Source organism: Lissotriton helveticus, chromosome 4_1 (genome assembly GCF_964261635.1).
Source record: "Lissotriton helveticus chromosome 4_1, aLisHel1.1, whole genome shotgun sequence".
Lineage (NCBI taxonomy): Eukaryota > Metazoa > Chordata > Amphibia > Caudata > Salamandridae > Lissotriton > Lissotriton helveticus.
The window spans coordinates 318,938,739-318,958,022 of record NC_136063.1 but is presented as its reverse complement, the minus strand read 5'-3'; the positions used below and the strand labels follow the sequence as shown (position 1 = coordinate 318,958,022).

General features: G+C 47.3%; 1 protein-coding gene across 2 annotated transcripts in view; it reads right to left on the bottom strand.

Moving 5' to 3' along the window:
* The window catches only part of SAMD12 (sterile alpha motif domain containing 12), a 1,473,047-nt gene that overhangs the window by 503,239 nt on the left and 950,524 nt on the right, over positions 1-19,284 (bottom strand). The window contains exon 5 of one of the 2 annotated variants that reach the window (XM_078686855.1): positions 10,320-10,471. The exons of the other annotated variant lie outside the window; for it this stretch is intronic. Within the exon in view, the coding sequence (XP_078542981.1) occupies positions 10,458-10,471 (14 nt within the window). The 3' untranslated portion in view covers positions 10,320-10,457. Of the gene's footprint in view, positions 1-10,319; positions 10,472-19,284 lie in introns of those variants that run through there. 2 annotated transcript variants of the gene reach the window in all.

The following is a 19,284-nucleotide window of genomic DNA, read 5'->3' as shown; positions in this document are numbered from 1 at the left end:
CAGGCAGTCAGAGAAAATGGCTCATGTTGCAGCATTTAAACCCTACAAGAAAGTAGAGATGATGGGTGCTGGAGAGTAAAAGGATTCTTTGATGTGCCAGAGATCAGACCAGATGTGGGATGGCTGGGTAATTGCAGATGCCAGGGAGAAGAGATGGTCTCTGATGTTAGAAGAGTTCTCACTTATCTTTACTCTCTGCTTTCAAACTCCACAGAACACTGTCTTCCTACGACTGCCCTCAGGAACTTTATCCGGAGACTGATCAGAAGATCTCTGTTTCACTGTCACTGGTCCTGTTCCATCCTTTTTTAGCCCCTACCATTATTCCGCCGCAGAGCGCCCATGTATGGAGTCGCAGCCAATAGGTGCTCGGATAACTGATGGTGGTGCTGCTAAGCAGGGGACGTAGAAGTGCAGCAAGACACCATTTTATTACTGCTGGACAAAGCAGAAAGGATTTACTAACAGCTCTGGTCGGGTTTTGTGTAAAATTCGCATAGAAAGATTAAAAAGCCATAAATAGCCTTATCCAGGTTTGATCCGGTGCCCCGGCCTTGCAGAATGTTATAGCGTGTGCATTAGCCTACTGGGTGATCCCCTAACCTCGATTACATGTCTAAACAGATCCGCTTCCCTATTCCAAATATCGGTCCACAACCCCCTGCGACAGACAGATCTATCACAGAGACATCATTAAAATGCATAATCTGGCAGCCTGGAAGAAAAAAAAGACGCCTCAGCCCTGACTCATTGGCAGGCTAGACTTTGGAAAGCACTCATAATGGAACGAATGGCAGACATTTTTCGAGATAATTTTAAAAATGTTGAGGCCAGCTGGGGCCCATTAGCCTCATATCTATCCAGGGATATACCAATGACAACATGCCCCCCCACAGTTGGAGCACTTCCACTCTTCCAGTTCTAAGGATGGGCAGGCGCGTATTGCAGCTCCCCGATGACAGGTAGACCGGTCCCCTCACGTGTGTCCCATCCATTCTCACACACACATCACAGGCGGGAGCGTCCTATGGGGAGGCCTTTCCCTCTCTCAGCACCGAAGAGACCCCCTAGAGTCTGGCACCTCGATGTTGCCTTGCCTCCTTTTTCCTCTTCTTCCCATATTTTATTTTCCTTTTTCACACCACCTAGTCACTGTTGACGGGAGGCAGTTAGGTTAGGGTGGGAATGGGAGGGAGGTGGTTGTGGGGTTCTTAGATTTTATTTTTCCTGTATCAGAAAGTTGAGCACTAAAAAGTGAGGACATATGTATGATTACTTCCTAGACTGAAAGGCAACTGCAATCTTACAATAGCTTCAGCATGGCTAACGGGACAGATATAATGCACTATACTGTACGTTTTTGTGCTTGAAAATGCTCAATAAAAAGAATTTTGACAACAACAAAAAAAATGCATGATCTGGGTACTGGAAGGAGCCAGGAAATTTTCTGAAATTGGAGTGTGATCCTCAGACACAACGGGTAGAAGCAAGGATAAACCTGGGCATCATTGATCTTCTGAGCTGAGCTAGCACACGTCAGCTGAGTGCTGGAGCTCAGCACAAGTCTGGACCAGAGGACGCTTGTTGTGCACCGAGGCCACTTGTGGTGTTGATGGGCCTGTGCATCCCGACACCAGGCAGTGGTTCATAGGGGCCGTCAAGGGACAAGGGGAAGGGCTCCACAAACGTGAAGCAAGAGAGCTAATTTAAGCACAGGAAGTTGGATGTATGACGTTACAACGCAAACTAATACAACACATACTTTTAGAACGCAGGTTTTACAACCCAACTTCCTTTAAAACGCATGCTATTACAACGCAAGCCATTACAACGCATGCACCATTACAAAGTAATTTACTATTCTAACACCGCGGGGTGCTTACCTCAGGAAAGGTGCTGGTCAGTGAGGCATATGTATTGTAATGGCGTGCATAGTAATAGCATGCTTTGTAATGGAACTTGTGTTGTAGTGGCTGCATTGTAAAGGCATTACGCTGTAATGCCTGCGTTATTATAATGGATGTTTCCCCATGAAGTTGGAGTGTGCTTGCCAGGCAGAGTCACCATGCAGATCACATTAACCTGTTGATCTTAAGCACCCGCCCTCTGGTATAGGGTAGAGAAGGCCTTTTGATGTTATAGGGCCATGTCTCTGGATTCCTTGGGCTTGATGGGGGCTTTGACACGGGCGGGTCAACAGCACAACAGGCGAGCAGGGTTTCAGTAGGGTATCAAGCTTAGCTCTCACCTTGAAAAGGCTCCACATTCTCATAGCAACATAACATAATCCATGCAGTAGGAGTTGAAGGAGAGATGTGACTAGAAAATCTACCCGAGCAGGTTGAGGCAAATTCTCCCTCCACAAACCAGGATGCCATGTAGTGCAGTTCAACCTAGCTCCCGTACTGATGCCTACAGGAGGCCAGGTAGATACGCAGTCCAGGGGTCAGCTCTAGCAGGAAAGAGTGTGTATTTCCTTTAGTCAGTAAGAAGGGGACAGGAGCAAAAAAAGACAAAAGAGCAAGAAGAAGAAAGGAAAGGTGGGCATTGGCTGATCCTGTTGTTTCTCTTTACGCTGCAGCCATCCTCTATCTTATATTTTACATTTATACAAAAATAGGTTCAAAATCATCTAGAGGTTTTGTAAGTGCATCTGCATGGAAGTTGAGTTTGGTCGGTCTGACATCTCTTCTCATTCTGTTTCTTGCCATTGTTGCAAACTAAATCCAAAGAATATTTAGATATATTCACAGTCACTGTAAGAAATTTACACCAAGAGCAGGTTGCTATTGCACCTTAAAATTATTCAACTGCTATCATCAACTAGGTCCTAGATAAAATGGTCTCTAGGCTTTAAGGGTGTACCAGCTAAGGGGCTCCCTTTCCCTGTGTACACCAAGACAGTGCCCAGGGAGTATTAGGTATGCAGTTTGGGGCCCTCTTGGAATTACGCACACCTAAAACTGAGGAAAAAATTAGCAATTACACTAAGGACAAAAGAAAAATGACAAGGTTGGAATAGTTAACAGTCAGTGAGAGACTTTCATCCTCACAGCTGCACCATTCCCAAAAGAAACTTGTGTTGAGGACTTGTTCTCTAGGAGGGAAGTCCTGCTCATTCAGTCCTGCTCATTCAATTGGTTGAAGTTTCATTAAGGTCCATCTGTTTCCAGCCGCTGCAGAGAAGGGGCCCAATAGAGCAATTTGGGAGAATCCCATTTTAATTTCATTAGTCATTTGGAGGGGTTGTGATCAGTTTAGATGACAAAAGTGTACCAAACAAGAAGGGATTGAACCTTTCAAATGCCCACGTAATCAGAAAGCATCCTTTTTCTACCGGTGCCTGGTTCTGATCACTGTGTAGCAATCACCTACTAAAGAAGGCCGATGGGTGCTATCAACTTTATCTCTGAGGTGGGACAGGAAACTTAGAACGCCCTGGTCAGAAGCATTAGTCTGCACAACGAAGGGCTAACAGAAACCTGGCACCTGCAAAATGTGTGTTTCACAAAGGCCTGTTCATAATGTGCGGGAAAAATGTTTCTTGAGTTACTTCTGGGACGTTGTTGAATCAATAAGAGCTACTATGTAATTGCATTTTTTACAAACTTTGAGTAGTAACCTATCATGGCGAAAAATGACTGCTCATGGATCTGGGTAGTTGGAGTCTACCAGTGAAATATGGTGTGGCATTTACCCTTGAGAGGTCAAACATTCTGCCATTCTCTATGACTTTTATTCACTGACACAGGCTTCAGTCTTTTCACATGAAACGTCTTGTATGGTTCATGAACGGACGCAGGGGCAGCTCCTCCACTAAGGCGGAGGAGCCTCGCCCCACTAATAACCTTATTATTAGAATTTTATTTTTCGTATCTACGGGGCTGGGTTAGGGCGGGACGGGGCAGGTGTCATAGCCTGGGAGGAGGAGTGGTTTGTGCAAAATAAGTGCGCATGACAGTTTGGCCGGCCGTCTTGGGCCAGCCAAACTGTCAGGTGCACTTAGCATGTTCTCCACTGGGCTTTAATACACAGCCTGGGTGGAAAACATGCACAGGCTCCTGGTCCCAGTCTGAGCGCCGAACAACAGTGCTCAGATCACTCACAATGCTACTAACAGCAGCACTATGTTTGGCTTAGGAGAGCCTGTGGGCTTCCTGCTTCCAGGACTCCCAGGAAGAGAAGCAACAACGGAGGAGAGATGGCGGCCATGAAGAGGTAAGTGGGTTCTTTTTTTATATATTTTGTTTCCCTGTCACCGTCCCTCCCTCCCCCTGTTCCAGCCACCACTGAGCAGACACAATGTCAATAAAATAATTGGCATTAATTGACATAGCTGAAATCATTCCGAGCAATGTAAAAACCAAACTCTCTTGAAAGGGAGACTCATTATCAGAGTCTGAGCTTCTGCTGAGCCATCTACTGTTGTGCATGGGCCCCGGAACTGATTCCCAATGGGATCCAAGGTGGCTTTCTGGATAAGAGCAAAATAAAAACCAAACCCAGCCCTGCCAAAAAGTTTAAAAGAGGTCCCCACCCACCCCCCACCTGCAGGAGGCCATGACTAGAATGGGGTCATGGAGGCATGGTTTGGTCATTGTTGCCCACCCTGATCTGAATCAGCCTCTTAAGCAGCAGCCAACTGGTAAATGCCCGAGTGGCTGATTTCCCACTGCAGCCCTGTGAGTGGGCTCCTTGAAAGAGGAAGCAGCTTCAAATGAAATTATATCCCTTTGCAAGGATGCATATTTTGTTATTTTTTGACATTGTGAATCTTAACAGTTGCTGTCGAAACCCTGGATGAAAGACAGCTGTTTGAAGCTCAACTCAGAGAAGACAGAGGTCCTCATCCTCGGACCCTGCACCTCTGCCTGGGACAACACCTGGTGGCCCTCTGCCCTCGGGAACCCACCCACCCCTACAGAGGACACATGAAACCTCGGAATCATCCTCGACTCCTCCCTCCCCATGAACCACCAGATCAACGCCGTCGCCTCCACCAGTTTCAACTGCCTTTGCATCCTCCGCAAGTCCTTCAAATGAATCCCCCCCGACTGCAGAAGGACCGTCACCCACGCACTCATAACCAGCAGACTGGACTACGGCAACGCCCTATACACCGGAATTAACAGAACCCTTCTACACAAACTCCAAACAATCCAGAACGCTGCAGCCAGACTCTTCCTCGGGACTCCGCATCACTTACACATGGCCCAACACCTACGAGACCTCCACTGGCTCCCTGTTGAGAAGAGGGTCTCCTTCAAACTCCTCACCCACGCCTACAAATCCCTCAACAACATCGGACCCAAATACCTCAACAAGAGAGTATCCTTGCACGTACCGAAGAGGAACCTCCTCTCCGCCAACCTTGCCCTGGCAGAAGTCCCCTGCATCTGCAGAAACAGAACAGGCAGGAGAGCCTTCTCCTACATCGCAGCCAAGACCTGGAACAATTTCCCTGTCAACATCACACACTCCTTGACCCTGCACACATTCAGGAAGGACCTCAAGACCTGGCTCTTCGACTAATCCGGAGCTGCTCACCCCCCCCCCCCCCCCCCCCCCAGCGCCTTGAGGCCCTCACGGGTGAGTAGCGCACTCTATAAAACCTTGATTGATTGATTGATAAATGGCTCTTTTAGTTTTCATGGTGCAGTCCCATGGTCGAGGCAGTTTGCTGAGATGGTGCCACTGGCACCCTCCATGAGGCGTGTTTGGCAGGTAGAGAATGTTTTTTGAAGGGTAAAGAGGCAATGGGGGGGGCTGGCTGGCATCAGAGTTAGGACTTAAAGTCCGGAACACATCCATTTGCCTCTTTGACTGCTTCCAATGGCTCTCAATTCCATTTTTGCGTTCCGATACATTACTGTACTGGGCGTCCAGTTAGGTTTTGAATATATCTACCTAATTCAAGATTTAAGTTAACTGGTCTTGGAGTGAGTACAGGATATCCTGAATAAGCAATTGGTTGTGCATCGTCCCCCCCCTCCCTGCCCCCCGTGGATGGTTGGGGACTCTTACATAGGAATAGTGTTCAGACTGGTTGATTTCTGTTTGGGGGGGTTTGTGTCTCCCCTTGGCACTGCACAAAGAACGTTGCTGCCCACAATGTGTAAGTTGTAAGATTTCAGTTTGTAGGAACTTGGCCTTACTTTACTGTAACGTGGCCAGTATGGCTGATAGGAAAGAGAACCCTGATATTGGGACATATTGTGGTACTTACTATACATAGGAAAGGTTGTGTGAACAGTTTTGTGGTGGTTACCACAACAGCTGTGCATTCTGGTAGCTAATTTCTACCCTCTGCTTCACTTTCAACCTGCACCGAAAGTTCAATACTACAAATGTGTATGATTGTATTTCTGACTACTGTGGTGTGTGACCTGTGTACTGGGTGTGGATTCCGTAAATTAAAGGGGGTTACTTCAATTAACAAGCATTGAAAATGCCATAGGTCTCGCTTTTGATTAAGTTAAAGCCATTTGGTTTGCTAATGGTATTGTATAGCAAAGCAAATGGCTTTAACTTAATGAAAGGCGAGACCAATTGCATTTTTAATGCTTGTTGAATAGGGTGACCTGCCCATTTAACTCAACGGGAAGCAGCATACCTATGTGTGGTGTTGTGAAAGGGAGTGTGGCATGCGTCGTAGACTCGTAGGTCACTTCTAGAGTGCTATTGTTCGTCAAAAGCGTCACACTCTCTGATTGATCATGTGGTGGACCACTTCCCCGTTTTGGATCATCTGTGCTAGAGCACACTGTGTGCCCGCACCCCACGGTTGACAAATACAAGACTCTTCCTGCAGAAAGAGGAGCACCCTGCAAAAGAGAAGATAAACACATCAGAGAAACCGAAACACGCAAGTGATGGTTTCTGCCGCCAACCCCTCCTCTGCAAGCATCCCTGCACCGTGCGCTGTAAACCCGTGGCAGCGCTGAAACCCCACCTCCACACCTGCTGTGCAGCGCCTGACATACCCACAGTCCGCTCGCACTCGGCTCCTCTTCTCTCGGTGTGGTGCATCCAAACCCGGCGTCCAAACAAGTCCATCTGCATGCCCCCCACACTTTAGCCCCCCCACACCCCCATGGTCCGTCACCCCTCACTGTGTTCTCCCTTAGTGCAGCACAACGCTGTTCCCGCCCTCACATCTCTGAAGCCGATGTTGCACTTTGCGGATTTTCATGCTGGGGACTTTCCTTGTTATCGGAAGAGTTTGCACGGGGAAAAAGCGCTGGCGGCCATCGGGCCACGTCTTGCTGCATTTCATTCGCTGATGCACTTCTAGGGGCACCGAAAGAGATGCAAACCAGACTCGGAGTGGGCCCAGGACCTTTTTTCCTCCTGGATAAATCAAGGGATTCCTGCTTTGGGGCTCTGTCCTCACCATGTTGAAAGTGTCAGATTCGACCAGATCACAGTATTGAGAGGGGGGGGGGTTGGGGGGGGTGAGGCATAGGGGCATATGGGCTCGGGCCTGAGGTATCCATGAGTTAGGGGTGGGCGGTTGCGGGAAATGAAGGGCTGAGGAGGAAAGACGCCAGTTTTACGGCCAGATAGTTAATATTGTTTTTCCAGATCGCGCTGTCATTAAACTCATCTCCAAAATCTTAATCCAACTCGATAAACTTGAAAGTGTGTCTTGGACCCTAAAAGGGTCGTGCACGTAACATCATCTCTTTGGGACCAAAAATACACTGACATTTTTGACACTTATAAGCGCCTCAGAATATAATTCTCCTAACCTGGTGTTGATGGAGGGATGGGGGGAAGGTGGGAACAGGCACCCAGACCATTTCTACTAAAACATCGTTGCAAACACATTTGCTGTCAACTGTTAGTGATACACACTGAAACAATTGTTTTGTGACCCAGATCACGTTTTTAAATTGGTGATAGAGTGACCTTGCCAGGATACTGATGCAATCATTTGTATGCAATATTATAATTGCACCTCATCAAAGTAATGCCAACTGCCAATGCCAATCCAGCCACCCTTTATGACGTGGAAGCATAAAACACCAGTGAAAACCCACCAAAAGAAAAGCGACAATCAAGACAGCACACACTTCAGCCAAGCAAACACTTTGCAGAACTTGCTCTCAGCATTTCTGTTTTCAGACAGAGAGGAAAAAACAGCCGCCTCTGATCAGGAAAAACACTCTTTAAAACAGACACGGGATTTGGGCAATAGAGGACCTCGGGGCCTTGGGGAAGCGTCCATTCATTGAACATACCTGTTGAAGTTCTGCCCCCATGGGTACGTTTCAGGCAGCCCTGCCCAGGAGGTTACGAAGGCGAACTCTGCCTCTCTCTCTCTTTGCACAAGCCTTATTCTAACATGGCATCCGCTCAGTGCGCCTGCGCGCTGCCTCCGTTTATTTCCCGCGCATAAGTCTCTCAGACGGCTGCTTCAGCGACCCTCTTCCAGTGCTTGGAAAGTGTCTCGACTCGAAGTTAACTGCAAGGAGCGCTCGCCCCACTGCCAATTTATGTTTGTGGCTGGATCCTTTCCAGGCACTGCCAGAACCCAGTGCCAGGCAGGCAGAACAGTGCTTTGAAGTCCCGCGCGTGGTTGAAGTCCCTGGAGGCAGTGGATGTAGGCATTAAACTTTTGTGTCAAAGCGACGGGTACTGTCAGTGCCTCCTGAGAGACAGTGCAGCGAGACACAAAAGCACGAAAGAACAGCGACGCGGAAACTTACACACCAATGTTGTGTTAATTAAAAGCCAAAGCTGTTTCCTGGTTTTAACAACTACAAAAGTACGAGCTACGTGAAGAAAAACACGCATACAACGAATATGCTTTCGCAACAGACTTTCCCTGCAAGTACAGGAATTACGGCATCCGAAAAAAACATCGATCAGTTTGTCTTTCTGGGGCCATGTGTTTCTAATTAGAAACACATGGCCCCATAAAGATAAGAAATTGCTTTGCGACCGCAGCAAAGCAGGCGACCCAGTCCGGATCGGAGGTGAAAGGGCATCAACAAAAAACCCTAATTTCCAATGGCAGGCCACCGTTTAGCATAAACGGTGACGCCAGCTAATGGAAATGAGGGGCGATGCTTCAAGCCCTCTTCTCAAACTCCTTGTTGACAATAAATCTCGCCGAGCGAGCAGCGCATGCGCTGCAACACTAGACGAGACCTAACCAGGATAATTCAGGTTCGTTTTTGATTTTACTACCGACCTGGGACTAGCCTTATCCTCGTATAATATTGCTTGATTATCGTTGCACTGGCTGCTAGGATATATATATAGAGTGCACCTTTCAGCTGGTATACCGATTGGTGGCTTTTTTAAACATGACACGTGCCCACCCTCCCAGGGAAGGGAGGTTCCATCTTGTTTCAGAGTTCAGCTTGTGCAGTTCTGTGATGATGCAGGGGCATCCTTTTCATGTGATTACTTTTAATTTCAATATTTACATGCTTATAATCCTCTATAGTGCATTATTTATTTTGTAGTAATGATTTGTTATCGGTTCTTTTGTTATCAGGAAAAGCTGTGTCTGTGTAATAATGGCCACATATGATGTTGCCTAGATGGGTGCACTCTTTGATAATACACTGATTACTTGCAGATGATCTTCATTACTCCAATTATCCTTTCTCGTCCCAGTACTAATTAATTGAGGTGTGTCCACCACTTACCAGGTGTCCTCCTACAGGCTGACCTAGGGAAAAGGCTTCCTTGCAATTCCTTTGCGCCCTCCCATGAGGTTCCTCCTGTCACAGGGAGCAGAAAATGGGGACACAGACCCCAGATCCTACTGCAATCCCCAGGCAGTGGGGATCGAGGTTGTGATCATACTAAGGGCAGGTGGTCCTTAAGTGCTGCATGGGGAAGGGTAATGTAGATCACAGACAAGTAATCCACCCATTACCTGCTCAACACTACCCTATCCCAGTATTTAAAAATTTAGGATAAAACAGAGCACTAATCCCACATCCCAATCACTACCAAACAATAAACTTTCAGCTACACAAGATGTCGGCCAGGAAGGCACACAGTATGACCGAACGTAATACCAGATTGAGCGCAGAGTTGCTGAAGCCCGAAAGCCCTCACAGAGACCACTGCATACTCTGGCCCAAAGTATGTGAAATATATGAAAAAAACTCCTAGGCAGACTTAATGTTTAGACAAAGGCATAAAGGACTCAATTTGGGTAGGCAGTTGTGAAAAAATTATCAACAAATTCATAAATTTACAAAAACAGACATGACTTTAATCTGTTCTTTTAAAATAACAAACTTACATAAATCAGTTTATATAACATTACATAATAAAATCATTAGGTGCAGAGGAATACATATAGTGACATGAAAAATTAAAAACAACATGAATAAAAAAGACACAATAATTAATTATCATAAGGTGTCCAATATTAGATGAAGAAGAAATTACTCGACGCGTGTTTCGGCGAAAAACGCCTTCTTTAGGAGTCACAATACAATTTCTGTAATTATATAAAGGGAAAAAAAACAACCTTATTTAATCATAATTTCTGTAACAAAATATATCTAATAAAAAATACAATTCTAACAAAATTTATTTATCATTAACGCAAACTATATTTCTCACATCTACATACCTAACCTAAAGTATGTGAAACCATGGATCATGAAGATCAACCAGAACACTCCATCTTGGCCAAACCAAGTCTAAGTGAAAGCACCAGTCACACAATTTGGAATGAGAAGCATATGCCCAGAACAACTAGCATAAGAATGGGAACTGAATGGAGAGCCAGCACATGACCAGGAAACAGAGGGACAATATCCGACAAGGCTGGTCAACAAATTAAAGACCTGCTAGGGGAATCATTTCACAGCTTAGCAGCAGACCATCATCAAAAAAACGGAATGACACTAGACAAGGAATCTATGACCCAACTTCCCAAGTCCAGGATCGGATTGGGAAGGCGGGTAGTTGTGTATTGGCCGATAGGCCGGTGCCTCAGGGCCACCTCGAGGCCTGTTTTTTAGGAGGCTCAGTCAACTGGCCCACAAAACCTTCTGTTCTTTACCACTTCCCTGCTGTGCTGTCAAACTGAGGTGAGGGGTTGGGGGAGGGGGCGAGAGCACCAGCAGCAGCCGGGTAGTGGGATGGGGGAAGTACAACAGCATCAGGGGTGGGTTTGAGATGAGGTATCTATTGTCATCTTCACCTCAGTCACACCATCCCCACACCTGATCCAGGCTGGGGGATAGGTGTTGCACCGCCCCTTGGGCCATTCATACCTCAGCCCCCCATGTGTCGGACCAGACCAGTAGCAGTGTTTCCCCCTGACCCTTCCCTGCTAGGCCACCACAGTCAGGCCATAGTGGGTGAGGGAGTAGGAAGTATACATGGGCCTCGATGGAAACCAGGTATTGTCACCTCAGCCCCAGTGTCTATAAGGCCTTGATGGAGGAGGTAGCAGATGAAAATGACAGAGTCTCAGCATCTGCTCAGCATCCTGCTTAATCTCCCAAGGCCTAAAAAAATGTGTTTGACCTTGTGTAATATAATTGGCATACATGTAAATCATTCCAGTGCCTTTGGGCAGCGATCAAGCTAAATAAAACTACACAAACACAAAATATCTGGCTAGATTCTGCAAAGGCCCGGGAATGACAATTCAAGAGGACTCCGATAAACTTCCATATTCATTGTCACCTGACTTTTCTGCCTTTGTCTGGTCAACTATCAGTCACGGCTCATTACGGCAGGCTTAGTGCACCTTTTCGTGCCAGCCAGGACATTAAAATGCCGTCAATCTGGTATAAAAACAACCAGGTGACAACCCTAGCCTGATCAGGTGTTGTAGTCCTTTGGCCATTTTACTTCACTTCCCTCGCCCAGCCAAACTGCAGTGCTTGTAGGTTTCACCAATATTACTGGCTCTATAAGCTTTACAATGTTTAATTTAACAAAAATGTGTCCAACGAGACTGACCAAAATGGCGATCCATAAAGGGACGATTTTTTGGGAGTGCCCGGGCCTAATTGTGATCTCAATCCGACCCTGCCCAAATCATACAACTGCCTTTTAAAGATACTCAACAGGCAAGATCAGTCAGGACAAGCTGCAAACCTTCACTCTTCTAAGACAGACCCTGAAGAGGAGGAAAAGATGCAAGGCTATTTCAGCAATGTGACGGGAAGACTAGAAAGGTATAGAGCCAGTCCACTCATGAACCGCAGTGAGTGAACATGAGAAAATAGCGAATACTGCAGGACACTAACCCAAGTAGACTACAGAACAGGTTGGCGAAATCCTTCTAGGTAGGAAAGCTGTAAAAGGAGAAATATGATTCACTACCACATCCCCTCATACCAGGGAGCAAAAATAACATTTGAGAAGCTAGAACAGTGGGAACCAAGCCCAAGCAGAAAACTGAATCTGATAAAGTATTCATTGTACACCGGTACAATAGTCCTGGGATGATGCGGGTCAACTTTTACAGCGACATGAAATGAACCAACTGCCTGATAACTGCTCGTGCAGCGTATAGGAAGAACTCAACATTGGCTCAGGCCTAGAATTCAGTTCTGTGCAGACTCGCCATAAAAAAAGGTGCTCCACAACATAAAGGGACCTCCTAACAAGGAAAGGGGCACATGGGTGTCCGCAAGTGGGGAAAGGGGGGGTACTCCCCCATTTCCCCCGCCCCAGATTTTTCACTTGCCCTTTAAAAAAATTAAAAGAACTGGCTGCTGGTACAATACTGACAGCGCAATCGTAATTTTTTTTTATTATGCCCCCTGAAAAAAAATTGCGGACGCCCATGCAGAACCCCTAAAGTTTATGGTGCCTGGTTGTTGCAACCCATCGTAAACAGCAACCAGGGAGGAGACTCAGGTGACAGCAGGTGTTCTGATGCAGGTGACAACAAATGGGGCTACCAGGGATGGGGGGGTTGGGTGCCTTGAAGCTGATGGTTCCAGCCATGAATGGTATCAAGCACACTGCATCAACACTGGACCCGCCAGTGTCTGGTAGCCAGAAAGAGTTAATTGCAGGACCACGAGCTTGGGGAATGGTAATCATTTTTTGGTCTCTCCTGAGTGAAAGATGCTTCCTCCCAAAGCTGATACTTCCCGACAGACTTAGTTCCTACCTGATCTGTCGACGGAGAAGTAGATTAAAGACAGATTGTACCTCTCTAGGTGACTGATGAGGCCTGTCTTTCCACAGTCCCTGTCTTCTTCCAGGAGGCTGAGTAGACAAATAATCTAAAAAATAATTTAAGTGGTAAGAAATGCATATTGCAATAAGCTAGCCTGTTTCAGTGGGGTATTGCTACCAATATTGAAAATTGAAAAGTTAAAAAAATGAAGTTTTCTCTCCCATAATGCCAGAAATGCCCTGTACGGCCATCCTTTAATATACTTTAAAAGTTAATGCATTAGAAAATATAACGAAAAATGTGTAACATAATGACCATTTTTGGCACTTTAAAAAAGAAGCTTCGGTGTGAACCCCACCCAGCCCCCTTGCAGAGGTTGGGCTCGCTTGCTGCACTCACTTGACACATAGTATAGGGCTCCTCTAATAAAACTTGCCAGGGCTACTGTTGATTTCCAGCACAGCCTCACTTGATATGAAAAGCTCAAGTCCGGCAAAGCATACCAAAGGTGGCCAAGTTTTTACGTCACAAGTCCTGAACACAAGAAGAGTGGAAGTGGAAGTCAGAATAGTCAATGCCTAAACCTCCAGCTCCTAGCTCCGGGATGTGGGGTCAGAGTGCCTAAAACTTAATCCGCAAACTGCAGACCGAATAGGAGCAACAATATATGTCAGAATGGTCAAGATACATACAACATCGTCTAGTCCCACTAAGGAACACAGGCGGACAAACTAATGATTAAAGTCTGCTCTGTGACCTACAAACTGGATGTACGTCGTTTCAACGCATACTTTTACAACGCATGCCTTTACGACGCAAGTTTTACAACGCAAGTTGTTACAACGACTTGCGTTGGGGGGCGCTGGATAGTGAATAGTTTAATTTACTATTCCAACTCCAGTCCCCGTTGATAGTGGGGAAGGTGTTGGATAGTAAATTAAAACTATTCCCTATCCTAGAGCGCCCCCCAGCGCAAGTCGTTGTAAAAGTTGCATTGTAATAGTTGCATCGTAAAGGTACTTCGTTGTAAAAGTTGCGTTGTAAACGCTGTTCCCCCTTCAAACTCAGTAAGGAGCATAATCAGAAGAGAGCAATCAAGTTATAAACCACAAAGATCAAACCTAGCCCAGAGCATTAAAGGAAATCACTACACTCCAGGCCTAACTCCATCTTAATCCACTATCTCCAAGCCCAGCAGAGAGCACCCACAGAGTCCTGAGTGTCTGTGGCCTGATGCACAAACTCCATATCTATTAGGGGGTACAAGAGAAAACCAACATGAAGTGGAACTATCATCTTAAATTCCAAGACCGACCGGAGCACAAGAGTTTTTTAGAGCGCCAAAGATCTAAAGTACAAAACAATCCCCTGCCGAAGGCACTCTCATAATCAAAAGTGGCCATGGTCTAACACCTCGAACACCATACCCACCAGGGTGTCAAGTGAGAGTAAAAGTGGCCACAGTCTAACACATCAAGGTCCAAAACAATTTGGGAACATAAGAGGAAACGAGAATCACCAAGTTTTAATTCATAAGACTCCAGACACAGAGACCATTTGCAACTACTAGAGTAGCCATGGACTATCACTCCATGCCCACCAGTGAGTACAGGTGGTGGTTGGCATCACACTGCGTAGTAGGCTGACTTGGGTGTTTTAGCCAATGAGAGATAAAACAGGTGTTGGAAATTGGGATTCTGGTTGGCAGAGGTATACACCCTGTCCAGCCAGGAGCACCAATCCTAGTCAGGGTAAGTGTAGTACACACTGAAAGTTTACCTGTAGTCACCCTCTGGTAGCTTGGCACAGAGCAGTCAGGCTAAACTAAAGAGGAATTGTGTATTTGTGTACACACACACACTGAAAACACCACAAAAGTACTCAACACAAATTTAGAAAAATAGCCAATATTTATGTTGGCAAAACAAGACCAAAACGACAAAAAAATAACATACACAAGTCAAGATATGAATTTTGCAAGATTAAATCAAAATGCAGTGCTCAGATATCAATAGCCCAACTGGGGCTATCTGGTCACGCTTGAGCGGGGCAAATTCAAAAGTTCGATCTGATGGCGATGGAGTGCTGGCTGGATACAGGAGTCACGCAGACCCTCTGCCAGTACCTTGGGTGCGTCGAAGCCTGGGAAGATACGTTGAAAAGGGGATGCATTGGGTCTGAAGTTGGGCAACGTCGTTGATGTCATGAGCGCCGTGCGTTAGTTCGGAGGTGTCAATGTCAGATCGCTGGCCTGCAGGTGGTGTGTTGCTGCAAAGTCATGCAGGAGATGAGTCACAGTTGGGGTTGGCATTGCTGTGCCTGAGACTCACGCATGAGCAGTGACTTGGATGTACTGCGTCGGCAAAGTCCAGGCTGTGTTGTAAGTCAAGGGCATTGCATCAGGCAGTTGGCGAGTTGTGTCTACGGCTTCAGTGCAGGCAGCTGCTATATCACAGAGAATGTGCCAATTACAAACAACGCTTCTGTGTCGATATGTTGGTTCCTTGGGTTGCAGCACCAAACACTAACTTCCATGGACCCAGGACTGGATTTGGCACCACTTGCCAGAGCAGGACACTAGGCAGAGGAAACCATGTGCTGGTAGCAAGAGGCAGGTGAAGTTGTTAATATCCCTGAAACTTCAGAAACAGGAGGCAAGACCAACAAGCCCTTTGAGAACCTTTAGAGATGCAGGATGTAGAGAGTGAAGTCCAGTCCTCTCACTCCCAGGCAAGAAACAGCAGGCCAATACAGCAGAGCAAACAGCAAAGCGGCAGTCCATCCTAGCAACACAACAGCTCTTCTTCCTGGTAGAATGTCCGAATGTTCCAGAAGTGTTTTGAGTAATGGTGTCAGAGGTCCAATACTTATACCCATTGTAGTCTTTGAAGGAGGGAGACTTCAAGAAAGGTCTTTATAGTGCAAGGAACCCTGCCCTTCCTGAACCTGGCTCCAGACACACTCTAGGGAATATGCAACTCTTTGTGTGGGGATAGGCACATCCCTATTCAGGTAGGAGTGTCAGATCCTCCCTCTCACTACAACTTAGGAAGACCCATCAGCCTGGTGATGTTCCACCATGATATGCAGGGCACACCTGAGCTCCCTTTGTGGTGACTTTCTAGAGGAAATGCACAAAGTCCAGCTGTCACCCAACCCAGACATGCATTTCAGAGAGAGGCAGAGGCACAGAATGGTTAAAGTAACAAAATGCCAGCTTTCCAAATATGGCTTTTTCAGACCCGCAATGAGTTTTTAAATGGAGAATCCAAAGACAGCAAACTGTCTCTTTCTATCTTTTCCCAAATTGAAGTTACACTTGTAAAGTGTTACAAGGCAGCTCTAATGCTAACTTATGGGACCGGTAGCTGTAATTACATTCTGAATTTGAGGGTATTTCACTACCACGACATTTAAAACTGAAAGGTACATGCCCTACCTTTTAAATACACTGCACCCTGCCCATGGAGCTACTTTGGCCTACCTTAGGGATGACTTGTATGTAAATAAAAAAAGATAAAAGGGACGGTTTGGGCCTGGCAAGTAGATGAACTTGCCAGTTCGATACGGCAGCTTAAAACTGCACACACAGGCTCTGCAGCGGTAGGCCTGAGACATGTTTTAAAGGGTTACTCATGTAGGTTACAATGGGGGTGGGGTTGCACACTACTCCACACCAGTGGGATCGCCCCTAAGGACTGTGGTAAGTGTAGTTCGTGTTCCGCGATGCATCTTCTTTCGATTCTCTGCTATCTTCGCTATCTTCGCCATCCCTGGACACGTGTTTCGGGGTATTTACCCCTCATCAGCAGGGATTAGGCCGTGTTCTGGGGTTGCCGGTGGCTGCCAAATATTGCCAGGTTTAGTACCACTCAGGCGCGCCGGTGTGTGAGTAGTGTGCGACCCCACCCCCATTTGTAATGTTAAAGCTCCCTTGAGCAGTTGGCTGACGAGCCTGGGACCCCGCGCCTGAGTGGTACTAAACCTGGAAGATATTTGGCAGCCACCGGCAACCCCAGAACACTGCCTATCCCTGCTGACGAGGGGTGATACCCCGAAACACGTGTCCAGGGATGGCGAAGACAGCGAAGATAGCAGAGAATCGAAAGAAGATGCATCGCGGAACACGTAACTACATTAACCATAGTCCTTAGGGGCGATACCGCCGGTGCGCGAATAGTGTGCGACCCCACCCCCATTTGTAATGTTAAAGCTCCCTTGAGCAGTTGGCTGCCGAGCCTGGGACCCCGCACCTGCGCGCCTGAGTGGTACTAAACCTGGCAGATATTTGGCAGCCACCGGCAACCCCAGAACACTGCCTATCCCTGCTGACGAGGGGTGATACCCCGAAACACGTGTCCAGGGATGGCGAAGACAGCGAAGATAGCAGAGAATCGAAAGAAGATGCATCGCGGAACACGTAACTACATTAACCATAGTCCTTAGGGGCGATACCGCCGGTGTGTGAGTAGTGTGCGACCCCACCCCCATTTGTAATGTTAAAGCTCCCTTGAGCAGTTGGCTGACGAGCCTGGGACCCCGCACCTGCGCGCCTGAGTGGTACTAAACCTGGCAGATATTTGGCAGCCACCGGCAGCCCCAGAACACTGCCTATCCCTGCTGACGAGGGGTGATACCCCGAAACACGTGTCCAGAATGGTGAAGACAGCGAAGATAGCAGAGAATCGAAAGAAGATGCATCGCGGAACACGTAACTACATTAACCATAGTCCTTAGGGGCGATACCCCCGGTGTGTGAGTAGTGTGCGACCCCACCCCCATTTGTAATGTTAAAGCTCCCTTGAGCAGTTGGCTGACGAGCCTGGGACCCCGCACCTGCGCGCCTGAGTGGTACTAAACCTGGCAGATATTTGGCAGCCACCGGCAACCCCAGAACACTGCCTATCCCTGCTGACGAGGGGTGATACCCCGAAACACGTGTCCAGGGATGGCGAACACAGCGAAGATAGCAGAGAATCGAAAGAAGATGCATCGCGGAACACGTAACTACATTAACCATAGTCCTTAGGGGCGATACCGCCGGTGTGTGAGTAGTGTGCGACCCCACCCCCATTTGTAATGTTAAAGCTCCCTTGAGCAGTTGGCTGACGAGCCTGGGATCCTGCACCTGCGCGCCTGAGTGGTACTAAACCTGGCAGATATTTGGCAGCCACCGGCAGCCCCAGAACACTGCCTATCCCTGCTGACGAGGGGTGATACCCCGAAACATGTGTCCACGGATGGCGAAGACAGCGAAGATAGCAGAGAATCGAAAGAAGATGCATCGCGGAACACGTAACTACATTAACCATAGTCCTTAGGGGCGATACCGCCGGTGTGTGAGTAGTGTGCGACCCCACCCCCATTTGTAATGTTAAAGCTCCCTTGAGCAGTTGGCTGACGAGCCTGGGACCCCGCACCTGCGCACCTGAGTGGTACTAAACCTGGCAGATATTTGGCAGCCACAGGCAACCCCAGAACACTGCCTATCCCTGCTGACGAGGGGTGATACCCCGAAAAACGTGTCCAGGAATGGCGAAGACAGCGAAGATAGCAGAGAATCGAAAGAAGATGCATCGCGGAACACGTAACTACATTAACCATAGTTCTTAGGGGCGATACCGCCGGTGTGTGAGTAGTGTGCGACCCCACCCCCATTTGTAATGTTAAAGCTCCCTTGAGCAGTTGGCTGCCGAGCCTGGGACCCCGCACCAGCGCGCCTGAGTGGTACTAAACCTGGCAGATATTTGGCAGCCACCGGCAACCCCAGAACATTATCCATCACTATCACTTGAGCACTGCACTTCACTAATATTATTGTTTGAGGAACAACAAGGCTATGATTTTGGCAACCATTCCTGACACTACATGGTCAGGGTCTGAATGTTCAGCAATTCCCACATGACGAAATTCCACCAAAAGGGTGGGCGGATGGGACTTGTTCTAGCCGTTGCGATTCAACAGTATTTGTCCACACATGTGCCTAACTGTTTCACGGTTATCTGTATAGTTTCACACCACCTTTAGACCTGGTCTGTTCCTGTTGTGTGCTATATATCTTGACATTAGGGGTATGAGCAGACAGGTCGGTAAATATTTCCCTCGACCCTCCACACACATATGTTTTTTGAGTATTTAGAGCAACTTCTGGTTGCGGG